The 15,038-nt window shown below is 44.3% G+C and overlaps 1 protein-coding gene and 1 long non-coding RNA gene across 4 annotated transcripts in view; one reads left to right on the forward strand and one right to left on the reverse strand.

Annotated features, from left to right (window-relative positions):
* The window catches only part of LOC130536124 (uncharacterized), a 30,478-nt gene that overhangs the window by 3,540 nt on the left and 11,900 nt on the right, over positions 1–15,038 (forward strand). The gene's annotated exons all lie outside the window — the stretch shown is intronic.
* The window catches only part of LOC130536123 (uncharacterized), a 144,362-nt gene continuing 131,268 nt past the window's right edge, over positions 1,945–15,038 (reverse strand). For all 3 annotated transcript variants that reach the window (XM_057051788.1, XM_057051787.1, XM_057051789.1), the window contains one exon: positions 1,945–14,748. In XM_057051788.1, the coding sequence (XP_056907768.1) occupies positions 2,991–14,558 (11,568 nt within the window). In that variant the 5' untranslated portion in view covers positions 14,559–14,748 and the 3' untranslated portion in view covers positions 1,945–2,990. The remainder of the gene's footprint in view (positions 14,749–15,038) is intronic.

A 15,038-nucleotide genomic window follows, 5' to 3' on the forward strand; every position in this document is an offset into this window, starting at 1 on the left:
GCCTCTTCCTCTGCGATCTCTTATGATTGTTGAGTTCATGTTAATCACTTCACATTTCATTTGTATGTCTTGAGGGCTCTGATGCCATCAGTCATGTGGTCTTCAGGCTTCACCCTCTTTCCTGACTGGCAACAACACCTGCAGCGTAGTGAATTTAACCTTGCTGATGAGCATCCCTCCTTGGCCTTACTGAATATTTAATGTTGAAGCGTTTGCATGGTTAAAATTGCGGTGCCTTCTCATATTGTTTTAGTTGGCTGTGCATTTTTACTTACTTTCGTTTGCTTTGTAAAATGAAAGCACACTGCTGCTACAGTTGACCCTGCTAACACTCAATCAGTGGCTTCCATTAATAGCAGGAACAGCCACAATAAAAAACAACAGCAGATGGTCGGCTGTCCTCGCACTGTGGCTTCTTATATATTGTTTAGTCTGTGTGAATCCACACAGCCGCTTGGTCTCTCTAATTACACTGTCTTATTCTATACTGTCTTATTTTATACTGTCTTGTTCTATACTGTGTTTCTATCTGATATCTGCACAGGTTTTATCTGCTTTATTCATTCTTTTGTTCAACAAAGTTTGTTATCATTAGTTAAGCAATGTTAACTTTCTGGTCACGGCTCACAGTGCAGCGAACTGGGATTATAAGCAAGAAAGGCGCGATTAAATATAATATTTTGCACCGATGCTCACATGTGATCCCTGCTATTCTTACACCAAACAGAAGATTTAAACGAAGAGCAGCCCAACCCATCTTGTTCTAATATGTTAAGACATTATTGATCTCTAAAAAAAATGTGTAATCCTTTTGGCACAATTCATAAAGAAAAGCAGAGCAGTAGAAATCACTAATGTAACATTTCTGTTACCTTCCAGTGGAGCAGAAAATTGGCCTTCATGTCTGCCTAAAAAACACTGATGATAAATTTATAGTTTTAAGTTGCTATTTTTGTCTTTTACTAAGCCTGCCTACTACCAGGAGTTATAATTCTATTTAGAGCGATGTTGTTATGTTTAGCCTACAGGAAGAGACAAATTTTCAAGGATTTAGTCCAAAAACATGTTCTCTGTGTGTGCTGCCAAACCAGTATTCCCACAAAATTAATTAGAGAGGTTATTTCAGCAGCACTGTTGTAATATTTTCTCCACACTTCCTCTGAGTGTCTGCAATGGCCGTCCAATTAACACACGGATTGCTGAATATGTTTACAGAAAACACAGATGTTTGCTTTGTAAGCCTTCATACAAAATAACTGTGTGATCTGCAAAAGCCATCTTCATTTCCATTAGGAAGCCTTTAGAGAGGCTGAGGATGTTATCTGCGTGCTGGTTTTTGTAAAACTATTTCAATTTGAAAACAAAGGCTATGGTGATGACTGAATTTAGCCTTTTTAAAAAACACCTGATTATTTAGATCAACCTGTTTTAATACACCAATTATGATACATCAGTCTTCAAATGCTGCCTCCCTTTGTCTCTACATTTGCTCTGCATCCCCATCTGTCACTCACCCTTCTTCTCTTTACAGATCTCACTGCTCCCCCCCCCCCACCCGTGTGTTTCTCCATTTATGCCACTGTGCATTATGGCTTTTTATTCCTATGTGATGATAAAAAAAATGTTCGTGTAGGAATCGAAGCCATGTTACACGTGGTGAGAGAGCGACATGACAGAAGCGCACGCCACCTGCCTGACATACGGTTGGATAAATAGAGCTGTCTTCTGGTGACTGATCCCCGGAGGAACGGCAGATCTGTGCACTTTCTTTACGTGATAAGTGAGCTCACTGATGTGCTAAACTGAAGAAAAAAAGTCAGATATGCGTTCACGTGTTTTCTTGCCTCCGGGAACCGAGGAGCTCGGTGCATGCGGGGGTGTAGCTGCCGTCCACAGGGATGACGGTTTCCCAAACATGACTTGGACAAATGAAGAGAGCAACACTGAAAGACCAAAAGGATCTTTAATAACCATCTCGTAAAGGAGGCACTGAGGGAACCACTTTACAACTTGGCACCACATTTCTGCTTCTCACTCTGACTCTTTTGCACATTATTAAAATAAAACTTTGACACGAAGCATTACACCAAACAATATTCTACCTACAATATTATACAATGGATGATACATACAGTATAAACAAGATGAAGCACCTTTTGTTGTCTCTGTAAATAGTAATTAGAATTAAAAAGTTGGAGTTTACACAGATGATTAACTTTGTGATTTGTGTTATTATCAGTGCATGGAAAAAAGGTCTTTGGCCTGTGATTTGGCAAAGATAAACAGACTTTTTTACCCCTCTTCTTCAGCCTACATTGAATGTTTTTTAACAGTATTTTGGATAAAACATAACCAGTTAAAACAGTATGATGCTTGTTTTGTAATTGCTACAGATCTTGTGTTCCCTTCTGAGGACATTGGCATTCACATTAAAATCAAAACACAATGTAGCACCAGGTAATGTTTATACAAAAGGTTAATATGAATGAATGTCAATGCAGTACAGTAAAGTTAAAAGTGAATACAAAATGAATATGTTGGAAACATGTACTAAAGGTGCACCGTCAGGTCAGGTATGATGTTGTTTGGTCCATTTGACTAAATCCGATCGTCGTTTGTATGCTAAAAAACAAATGCATTTTGTTCCAATGGTATTATTTTCAAGTATTTTTAGAAAAACAACATTTTGATGAGAAATATCATCTCTGAGAAATATCATTCCGATAAAGTAAAAGTATAAAAACGTTCCAACGATTTTCCCAACTAGAATTGTTATGATGCAAAATTCATATCGCCTGTTTGTCCTCACATTTGTGTAATAAAAACACATATACAAAGAAGACATAAAGTGACTATGTAAGTATTTAAAGATAGCATTTCACAGAAAAGAGCTGTGCAATCTCATTCACCATAATGAATTGTCTTAAACATTTATTTTAACATTACATTTTACTGTGAAATCTACAGTCCCTTTTTCACAGATCCGTCCCTCAGTTAATAGACTCAGATGCGTCTTTTCTCAAAGGAATTTTAAAGCTTGTGAGTTTCTGGCCAAACAGCTGGCTGAGAAGGTGGTTCTGGGACTCAGCGGTCCGGTAGGAATGGCTCTCCATTGACCTAACTCCCATCTTTGGCCTAGTTTTATTCAAAGCATTGTTCATGGGAACCGAAGGCACTTTGGAAATGGGCAAATGCAGCGCACGCCCCAGAGATCCCTTCTTCACTTTGTAATCCCCATTTAGAGATGTCACAATCTCAGTTTTGTTTGGTGTGCAGCTGTCAAGGAAGCTCCTTTTAGACTGCAATCCCACGTTTGAAGTCTTGCACTTAGACGCTATCTTATTGCTGACAATGTCGTCCTGCACTGAGGAAAGCACAGAGTAGTCGTTGGAGCCGTCGGATTTTCGTTGCAGAGAGGGATTAGAGCACTTGCTGGGTCGGAATTTCTTTTTGGCCCTGGAGTCAACTCCAAAGTTCTCCTGTGTGGCTGGAGAGGAAACCCTTTGCAGGGGGGATTTCAGGTCTTTTCTCTTCTTCTGTGGTCTCACAGGTTCTTTGTCCTCATTTGCAGCTGAGGCATTAACAGGACTTTTGACGTGAAAGACTGGCGTGGACTCGGTGCTCTTCATGTTGCCGGCTGGAGTGTTCTTCATGTTGTCGGCTGCTTTGTCTGCAGCAACTTTGTCTTTTATCTTGTGGCTGCTTTCCAGCTCATTACTTTCAGATAACATCAGCTGTCCACTGTCCCCGTTTGAAGCTTTTGACAAGTGCTTTTGCTGCTCGTCGTCCCTCTGTGGATCCATCACATCAGCATGTAACTCATGCTTCGTAGACTCAGGTGTTTTCGGATGGATCTGATTATCTGAAGAGATGAGAAATGCGTTCTTTGATGTTGGCGGATCTGTTTTTTCTCCTGCATCACCTCCTGCCTCCTTCTCACCAACAGTCTTTTCTCCACCACAGTTTCTGTCTTTACACACTGGCCACGGAGTCGTCTCTGCTCTAATGAAGACTGACTCGTCTTCCTTTTTCACATCACATGGCTGAGAAACTGACATTCCTTTACCTTCTTTATCAAATAACGGTGAGGGGACTGGGTCGATTTCCTCTTTCATGGCTGTAGCTGTCGACTCCATCTGAATACATTTCTCCAGCTCCACAAGTAGCCCAGAGTAGTCCTCTGTCATCTCCTCGGTCTTCACATTTGTATTGCTAGCGTTGCTGTGGTATTTGTTTGCCACTGTCTGTGTGGAGTCATCTGCTGTGGACACGGAGGCTTTGGAATATTGTGTGTCTGAGTTCTGATTTAAGTGCAGCGAGCTGACGCTGGCGATGCCGCTGTCTGAGCTGTTTTCTTGCAGGCTGTCAGAGAGGATTCTCCTCTTCTTAGTTGCAGGTGAATCACATTCATTTTCCTTGGAAGCTGAGACTTTGACAGGTCGGAGAACACCGCGGAACTTGAAAATTTTGTGCCCCCCTGACAGGTGCTTTTCCATGTGACGATCAAATTGTTCTTTTTTAGAGAAGGTGTAGTTACAGGTGCTGCAGATGAAGGATTTTTTAATCACATGCATTACATCAGCACAGAGCTCACAGGTGTAGAGGGTTGTATGCTTTGATTCCAGCTCTTCCACCTCCTCATGTGCTTTCTTCAGGTGGCTTTTCAGCTCCTGGGCCTCTTGATATGACACAGGACATTTGTGACAAAGGAAAATCTTCTCCACGTTGTGAACCACCAAATGTCTTTGGAGTTTAAATGGTTTCGGGAACTGTTTCCCACAGTGGTGGCAGTCTCTCGAGGGGTCTTTGCAGTTGGGATGCATTTCCACACTTCTGTGCGTCTCTGTTTTGTGAAGCACTTCGAGTGGAGGTGATGTGCTTTGCTTTCCACCTGTTCCACTGCTGCTTTTAGCTCTTTGGCCTTTAGGCTCCACCCCCTCAGAGGTTCTCCCCTCTCCTACTAAAGCATAATCTACAACTCTCTCTTGTTCTTTAGTGAGCCTGCTGGACTCTCTGTTTGTTTTGCTGGGGCGTTGCTGTAAGATTGATGTGATGAAGTTCTTTACAGCCGTCTCCTGCATGAAGCAGCCTGGAATGCCCAACATCGAACCCTGTGTCTGGCCCCTCCGTGCAAACTGTGTCGCGTGTTCTCGTAAATGCTCATTGTACATCCACACATCCGATATCTCCTTCAAACACATCCCGCAGCTCCAGGTACCCGTCTTGTTCTTGGCATGTTTCTCCCTCAGGTGGTCTCTGAGTTGCTCCCTGGAGCTGAACTTGCGCTGGACACACATGTAGCAGGTTGGAGGTGGGGAAGGGTTGTGGGACAGCTTGTGAAAGTTGAGTTCCCCTAGGGTGAGGAACCAAGTAAAGCAGACTTTGCATTTGTACTGCTTATCTTTGACCTTGATACGACCTTCTTGTCGTTTTCTCACTGGCTGCTCTGCAGGTGTCTTGGACTTTTCCTCTTCTTTGAGCTCCATGTCAACACTTCCAACAGGTGGTGACACTATGTCTCTGTTCCGGTCAAAAAACTGAATGTCAGGAAGCTGAAATGTGGTATTGATATTTTGGATGTCAATGGTGTGCAGGCTTTGGACACAAGGTTCTACGGAGTAGGTGCTCGATGTCAGGGGGCAGGATCCAGATGGCACTTCTACTTTATAATTGCTGGGGTCAGAGGTCACTGATGAGTGCACACTGATGTGCCCAGAGCCATTTTGTTCAACTACAGCTGTATCAATGGTACACTGGAGTGGATTGAAAAGGCACTTGTCCAGCTCTTTAATGCTCTCTTGAACAGTGTGTTGGTTACCCTCTTTCATTTCTGATGATGTCTTAGGATCAGCTTGAAGAGTTTTGTTGTGGCACATGTTCAGCATCATGGCATCGTCAATTGATATTGTCTCATAATCACAGTGGTTAGTCTGAGGGACAGCCAACTTCTGCTCTGCTTGGTTTTTCAGGTGCTGCTCTTTCTTTTGCACAAAGGTTTCTGTCAGAGGATAATCTGGAGCCAAATCCTCTGATAACTTTTGTCTTTTGTTTCTTTTGCTGTACACCCTCGGGCACTTCTTCCTTTTGGCTTCCTCGTCTCTGGGGAAGAGTTGTGAGAAAGTGGTGTCATCATCAAGTAGGGCCTTCAGCTCAGGACTTAAGCCAGGAGGACTGACGGTAGAAGTATTCAAGCAGGAGAGGGGGTGACAGTCATCTTCCAGTCTGCTGCTTTTCTTACAGTTTATCTCGACTGCTACATTTCCAAGAATCTCCTGCACCAGGTTCTCTTCGGGTGCTTTCTCCAGAGGCTTTGTGGACCCATCAGAACCTCTCATTATATCCTGGTGGAGACACGTAGCCATTTCCTCAATAGTTTCTCTACGTATTTCCCCATTTGCGTTGTCTGTTAAGCTTATTACGCTCATTTCTTGCGAATTTGTGGCTTGATTTGGCTCCACAGTTTCAATAAGCAAACTGATCTCTTTTGCTGGCAGCTGGGCCAGGCTGTGAAATCCGGTTTGCTGAGGGAGGATCTCTGTCACTGGAACAGTTTTGTCATTGATTTGTACCTGTCTCTCAGGAGATTTATGCTGCTCGTTTAATCCACAGCTTTTGAATTCAGGATTTAAGGCTTGAAGTATGTCTGTTTTTAATATATTCAAAATTTCATCAGAAAAGGGGTCAGGCTTCATGTTGACGTCACTGTTTTTACTCTTTCTAGCTCTGTTGTTCTTCTTTGATTTTGTTGGCTGCACAGGGGTTTGACTGCCTATTTCATCTGCTGCCATTGTCTTTGTCTCCATTGCCTTTTCCTCCAGCACTGGCTCCGTCTCTGCTGCTCTAGGTATGGAAGTGCCGCTCGCCTCAGGCAGCCCATTTATTTTTCCTCCTAAACAAGTCTGTGAATCATCTTTATGCTCTTTGTCTGCATTCTGCAATGCTTGATAAACAGACACGGCTTCCTGATGGATTGACATTGTGCTCCGTGGGCTGACGTGTTTGTCAGTTTGTACCAAATGCTTCATGGCCTTGTGTCTCTTTAACCCTGGCACGGTTCTGAAACACATGAGGCATATTTCACAGACCACCTTTCCTTGTTGAGAGTTACTTTGGGCCTTTTTGGGTGATACATCTTTCTGTAACTGTAATGAAATCTGATCACTTATGGGCTGGTTCACAGATGGTTCTGGCAGGAGAGCCGTATGCTCATTTTTGCAGATTAGGAGCGATTTAGGAGACGATGGATTGCCCGATGTCTTGGTTTTGATATGTGTATTGTCGACACCAAGTATGACTGGATCAGGACTTGTCCTTTCAGTTTGAGATGAGGGATCTTCAGGTTTGCCTTCTGGTGTGAGTCCCAATGAAAAACACAAGTATTTCAAAGTCTGTGGAAGCACCAGTGGTTCACTTGACAAATTTAGCCCAGCTGTAGCATCTGAGTTCAGTGTTACACCTGTGGCTGTCTCTGTATTGTGGAAAATGAGTGTAGGGTTAATGCTGAGGTCACATGGGCCACATTCATCTCTGGGACTCTGCTTAGTGTCTGAGGTCTCTTCCTGTTTACTGGCAGGGGAAATGGGTATGTAGTCATACTGACTGAGCTGGGGAGGTTCATCTGAGACGCTGCTGTAGTTCAGAGGGCTGAGCTTGAAATCATACACTGGATTTCTCTTCTCAATACCACCTGGCGCTTGAGGTTCTGCTGAGCTTGTTACTGGAGGTGGAGAAGCAACAGCAGATTCACACGTGGTGATTTTGGACACGATCATCCCCAAGTCAAGAGGCGGAGGGCTTATCAAAGAATACTTCATCGCACTTGATGTGCTCAGATGTTCCTTAGAGTTTAGAGTCTTCCTGAAAGTGGTGTCTTCCTCTTTGTTACTGGGGCATTTTATATTTTGAATGGAGTCTTGGTTACCCCTTGTATCATCACATTTACTTTGGGACTGATAATGGTCCCAATTCTGCAAGGCTGTTTGATGAGAACTTGTTAAAAATGGTCCGTTGGGTGAAGTTCTCTGGAGGAGAAGACTTGGGTCCATCTCTCTGCATGGTGAGTTTTGGTGACTTGCCATGAAATCAACAGGGAGATCTCTGATGTCCTGAACATTTAAAATCTCTGCTTTGGAAATTTCAAAATGAGTCAGTGAGGCCTCTTTGCAGGACTCACTGTCAGTCATTGAACTGGACTGTGGAAGATGCAGCAGATGACTGGATCCTTCTGAGAACTGGGTATTTGTGACAGTTAAGGGCTGATTATTATGCTCTGTGTTGCTTTTCTCTAGTATTGGGCTGCATGGCTTGTCTGTAATCTGCACTGATATTTCAGACATTGGACTGTAAGTTTGATCAGCACTACAGGTTTTGGGAGACAGTCTGATGAAATGGTTCTGTTCTGTGGTTTCCTCAGTAGTCTTCTTAGCTTCCCTCAGTTCACCAGCACAGGGTGAAAAAGTATCTGCAGAATTACTTTGCTTATTAGTGGATTGTTCTTCAAACTCCACTGTAACTACAGTCTGAACCTTCTCACCAACATATGAGCTGCTGTTAGCAGGTGATGAAGGTTGGCTTATGGAGCAACTGGGGGTTTGCTTAACTGGGCCTTCTTCTTGACTGGTGCCTGCTGTCAGAGGTTCTTGTCTATTGATACTATCTTTAAATAACAGGTTCCTGTTCTCGGCAGTGCTGTGATTCATGCCAGTCTCAATCAAATGTGGGCTATTTGAAACCACACTTGAGCAGCAAGCAGAGTCAATCAGATTACTATTCAGAGTGATATCCTCCACTGATGTGGCTTCAGTCCTGGCCTCTGTATTGGATTCTGTGGGCTTACACGGCTTTGCTGAAATTGAATAGTTTCCATCGACACTGGGGTCATTGCTGCTAGGGAGAGATGACTGTGACTCATTTAAAATGAATTCAATATTATCCTTCTGTTCATTGATATTTGAAGGTGATAATAAATTCTCCTCCCTTGTAATTGCTTCCTTTTTACTTTGATTTTCCTTTTCAGCCACGCCTTTTCCCTGACATTCCTTTTGTTGATGTTGACTCGTGGGGGAGGTGACACTCGGCGCCTCCTGTTCTGATATAATGGGTACTTTCTTGAATATGGAATCGGAAATCACCTCCAGGCTTTTCATGAGGTTCGCTGCGTATCGTTTCTCATCTAAAATCTCTTCCTTTGTTGCCACATGGGCATCTTTCTCAGCGTCCCTCTCTTCTGATTTCTGATGTGAGGCTAGGCTGATCAGATTTGGCAGATTGTTGTCTTTTCTAGAATTATGCAAATGTGCTTCTTCTTCATTGTGAATTGAAGTGTGGGGGTTATGGTTCCCGCCTATTATGTCAAATTGGAATGGACTGGTCCACGGTGCGGTGAAAGGCTCAGAGTGTAAACTAGCTACTTGTACATCGATGGTTTGCACAGGGCAGCTAATGTCCAGACCAGACCCCTCATTCGCTGACACATCATCCAAACGTAAAGGAGAAAATTTGCTCATTTTTACAAGCTTGGGGACATCCTGAGCTATTAATGGGGGGCTTTCTTTTTTAGTTGTCTGCAGCTGGTTTTCGAGCTCATTGACTATTCTTTTTATCTCTAGCTCATCCTCTGAGGTGCAGCTGTGGAGATTTGTACTGTAGTCGATGATTTTTTCTGGCAGAGACAAAGGGATGTGATTGTAATCTTGTTTCTTTTCACTCGATTTCTCCGGATTGCCTTTGTATTGAGACACTTCATCTGGTAGCACCGGACTAACCATAAGATTCCAGTCTCTGTGTTCCAGAAAAGGAGAGAAGGATGAGACAAATACTTCCTTTTTGTCGACTATATTCTCCATCGGATGGAAGCCCTCTTTCTGAATCGGCATATCGGGATAAAGGCAACTTTCAAATCCCGTGAGGTCCTCAAACATTGATGAGGTGTCGAATGAAAGTGGGGATTTGATGAGGCTCTGCTCCTGATCCAGACCGTAGTTCATGATGTGAAGGGCATCTTTTGGTATTATTTGACCTTGGCTAGCAGCTGGAGAAAGACACACCTCATCCATCAACGAGGAGCAAAGAGACACAGTCTTGTGAGGATCTATGTATGAGGCTAAAGAAATGGACTCTTTCACCATGTGGACACTCTGTTTTTCAAATGTGCAGCTGTCTGACAGTCCCAGCTGTGGAGCTGCAGGCTCCTCAACTGTCTTCCTCTTAGTGTCTCTGTCGATAGTAGAATCAGCTTCTTTCTTGCTGGGGGGAGAATTCAACTGGAGTGGCATACCGTCCGGGCTGCTGCAATGCGTTGGTTCATCTCTGGGACACAGAATGTCCGTGCTCTGCAGGCTTTCTGAGGCGGCAGCTGCTTTGCTTGGAGATGCGACATCATCTCTCACGTTTGTGTAAAAGCCTCTGCTCTTGTCAAAGTATCTGTTAGTGTCTTTCTGCATGGATGATGTTGGATCAGTCACATCTGGAAGGGAGCCGCGATGGTCCTTGGGCTTGGCTGGAGTGCTTTTGCTATCAGAAACAATGCCTTTATCAGAGCCGTACTTCCTGGTAGATTTGGTGAAGGTCAGAGCGCAGGGATCCTTCCCTAACTTCTGTGGAGGCGACCTCTCGTAGGTTCTCAGGCTGGGAGATTCTTTCTTTTTGACGTCTGCCTTCTTCTCACAGTCTGAGTCGTTGCGGTCGATGCTTTTGGGGCTGTTGATGGCATCACTGGATACACTAACCGATGTGCTGACTTCACTGCTTGTGGATGACCTGCTGCCCCTCCGCCGGAGCTTCTGGTGAGAACCAGGTTTCTCAGGGGAGAGTGAGACCTCCTCACTCTTTTTCACTTCAAAACTCTCCTTTGACTCATTCTTTGAGGCTGCCTGCTCCCGCTCATTCTTTGCTCGCCTTTTGCATTCCTTGGTGTACGTGTACTTACACCGGTTACTCTGATTCAGCCGGCCCTGGCTCGCTATCTTAACAGGCTCACATTCGTCATCCATGTCAGAGACATAGTCATATTCTCCAAAAGCAGGGTTCTGTACGGTAGGAGTCTGCCTCTCCATCACTAAGGAAAACTGGAGGTCTTTGGCACCTTTAACATGAAGTTTATGGAGCTTGTTTTTCTGCTGGACTATTTTATGTATAAGTTCTTTGCTCCAGGTGCCTCCTCCAGTGTTTTTCCTCTTGCTTTCTTTGATGGCAGTTCTCGATGGTGGAGATATGGAGGCCTGCGAGCGGGTTGAGCCTTGAAGTGATGATGCGTCCTGAAAGCATTTAACACTCTGAGGAAGCTTGCTGGACAAGAGAATCTTTGGTGTACCTACATTTTCATCCTCACACTTGGAGAGCATTCTCACCTCTTTCTCTTTTCTGTCTTTTTCCCTCATCTTCTCCCGAGAGGAAAACCTTGAACTTTTGTGTGAAGCCTCTTTGTTTATGTTGAAACTCTCATTTTGGTCCAAATTCAGGGGTATTTTCTCAAGCTTGCTTTCTGTGTTCTTTTTATCTATCTCTGAGTTTTCAGTATCAGATTCATAAAAATATTTTTCCTTATTGAAAGAACTGTCATCTTTTTCTGTTTTTTTGGTTTTACTCTCGATACCCGAGGATTCTTTGGCTTTGAGGCCTAGTTTGGTCGATGCTGCCTTCACAGAAGTGAGTTCGTCATCAACCAACACGTCCATAAAGCTGCTGTCTATCTCTGCATTTTCGGACTGGTATCCAAGTCCATTCAGGGCTTCTGTGATCAAGCTGTCCAGTTTGGAATCTTCAATTTCCAGCTCAGGGAGCGGGGCTGGGAGGTTACCAGGCCCAGAGAACAAATTGAGTTTAATTGTTTCCTCCTTGCTTTCTCTTTTTGTTTCACTGTCTGATATCAGCTCTCCATTTTTATTCAGGCCCAACAGAGATAAATGAAGGTCTGATGGACACCTTGATATTGGGACAGTGGACAAGGACGACACAGTTTTTGCCGGATCTGTGTGAAACTTTCTGCTGTTCTCTATTTTCGCTGTGTCTTTTAGCTCGTTTTGTGAACTCGTCTGCTGGGCACAGAATTGCTTATGGCCCAGAAAGGAAGCCAGGTTGTTGAAGTTCTGATCACACTGCCTGCATTTTAGCAGCACATCTAACTGGTCAAGATTTGCTGTGGCTAACGATGTTGCTAGCAGCTGATGTGCAGAGTACGGTGGTGGAGGCTGGTTATGTTCCAGCCCAAAACTGTCCACGTAAACCTTGTTTCCATCCACAGTAGGCTTTGGATGTGTGCTGCTTTGTAGGTAGCTCATCATGTCATCTTTGGCTCTGTCTGGTGCAAAGGGAAGGCTCTGTGGAGTGTCGGGCTGAAACTGGTGTTGGTGGGAGCTCAGCTGTTCTGTAGGTAGCTGAGTTTTGGCTTGGTTCTGGTGATAGAAAGGGTGAAGTGTTGCTGACTTTGACATCAGATTGTCTTCTGAACTTATATTTACAGGACTGGTAGATGCTGGGGAAAGGGAGGAGCAACTACTACTAGGGTTATGAACTGGGGAGGGCAATGGGGATTCATGCGGCGACACCATCATATGTCCCATAGGGGCCACCTGTAATGGAGGATAACTGTAACTTCTTGATGATGCTGCTGGAAGAGATTGGTTAAGTCCAAAATACAAGGCCTTATTTTTGGATTCACATATTTGCACGTGGCCCATCTCTGTTTTAAAACAAAGCGTTGCATTGCCGTTATGTTTCACACCCTCCTGTCTTTGGTTTGAAAACCCTTCACTCGTTCTGCCATTCTGAAAGGAACCAGGACTTTTCAGGGAGCTGTGTTTATGCGACTTGCTATCATCCTGCCAGTCACTGGAAGAAACCGTGTAAGCCATTTTTTGACTGTTTATTTGTCTGGATAATTCAAGCCTGTTTTGATTCGACATGGCAGAGGCTGGCCTTATCTGCTGCCAGGGCATTCTGCTGTTTTTAGAACTTGACCTTTGGTCAATTGCTGTCTGGCTCTGGAAATGAAACTTATCATTCATATCACTATACTCAATGGTGCTCTGATCAGGTTGTGATAAGGTCTTATTAGTCCCCTCCCATGTGTTTGGTAACCGATTTAGAACCTTGTTATTTATGTTTTTATCATAGGACATTGCACCGGTGTGAATGTTACTGACTGGACTGGAAAAAGTTTTACTAGAAAAGTGCATTTGGGAACCTGTAACTTGTGAAATGTTTCTTGCATAATGGACACCTCCTGAGATGAGTGTTCTTTGGTTGGCAGTTGGGTCTTTCGAGTGACAGTTCCTCTTATTCCCCGAGGTGATGGCTGCGTCCCTGCTGTCGACCTGTCCAATAATGTCCTTGCTCTCGCTCTTCCCCTGCTCTGACTGCTGCGAGCTGGAGCTGTCACTGCCGACAGAATCCTCACTCAGACTGTGAGGACACTGGATGGAGGAGGCTACCGCTTGAATAAACTGTGTGGGTTGAGGATAAGAGCTTCTATCATCCTGCTGTTCTTTACTGTATTGTGTGCCGCTGTGAGCAATGTTTTGCCCCTCTTCTGTTGCAAAGGAAAGAGACTTGTGGGCCACATGAACAGAACCCAGGGAAGAGTCTGCACAGTCTTGAGATTGCAGGTTTGGTTCACAAGGAAACGTGTCAGGGTTTGATTCTTCCAGAAAATTATATCCATATTGAAATGGAGAAGGCACAAAAGCACTTGTCTTGTTTACTTCTGTGAAGGTTATGTTTTTCTGGGAAGAGACCCCAAAGTTAGCACCATTAAAAGTTCTTCCAGGAGACTGCCACGAGTTGGATCCTACCAGGTGAAAGTCACCGAGAATCAGCTGGCCACCGGGCTGAGGGCTGCTTGTCTCCATTGATGCAGACTGCTGCTGTGAGAGTGGCGGACGTAAGTGGGATGAAGGTCCACTTGAGGTAACCAGTGCCTGTGAGGTATAGCTTGGGGAGGTGAGGTTAGAGGAAGCCTCCTGAAAGCAGCGACTATAGCTAAGCTCTTCTTGCTGTAGGTCGCTCTCTCTCTCTGGTATACTTTGAATGTGGAATCTGTACCTGTCTGACACTGGGCCACGACTGGTCTCCAGCTTCTTGGGTGGCGGAACCTTCTGCTGCGGGTAGGCAATTCCAATGTTCGGGTTGGAGCGGGGATTTGTAATGCTAAGTCTGTACAGCTGCTGTGGGTTGCCGCACTCTGTCTTTCCTGACCGCTTCCCCTTCTCTTTGCTACGGCTCTTTCCGTTTGGAGACTGGGGGCTACCTTTGCCTGTTGACCAAGTCCTGTCAGTGGCTAATTTTGATCTGTTTTGCAGGGACCTGAAGTCAATTTTCCCTGCTTGTTGCGGTCGTATGACAGCCTCACGCTGCTGAGGACAGTCCCTTTCCTTCTCCAATTTCTCAATGCTGGCCCCAGTGCTGGTGGCTCTGGCTTCAGTGCCCGTGTTTCGAAAGGGCTCTGAAGATTCCTTTGTAGTTTTGTCTCTCTGTTGTTCCTTTGCTGCCCCCTCATCCTGCTGTTTGGACTCAGCATCCAATTCTTTGACAGCTTGCATTCGCTGAGTCTCTCCTGCCATGGTGCACAGAGTGTGCTGTGAAGGCCTGGTCCTCAGAAGTGCTCTCTGGGAGACAGGTACATCATTTTCTGGATCGTATGAATCAGTAAAGGTCCTGTGGCAGGAACAGCAGGGATAGGGCTGCTTTCTGGAGGCTCATCTCTTCGCTTTCATTGTGAAATTCCTCATCTGGCACCAAAATGAAGCATATCTATAAAAAAAGAGAAAAAAAATCATCATTTGATACCATCAGCGATCAATGTGCTTTTAGAATGAAATCTGCAATAATCTGGATACATAAAATATAAAGAACATTGTTTAATATAAGGCAACTGAGAACATTACATTATCTGGATTCCCTAAAGTCAATACATCTTTCCAGAATAAGATATCCAAAGATACAGTCCTGTGCGATACAAATATGTTCCTCCTTTGTACCAGCAGAGGGCACTATTACAACATTTCACTAGTTTATGTAGTTACTTGCAGGCAACAATTATC

Source organism: Takifugu flavidus, chromosome 13 (genome assembly GCF_003711565.1).
Source record: "Takifugu flavidus isolate HTHZ2018 chromosome 13, ASM371156v2, whole genome shotgun sequence".
NCBI lineage: Eukaryota > Metazoa > Chordata > Actinopteri > Tetraodontiformes > Tetraodontidae > Takifugu > Takifugu flavidus.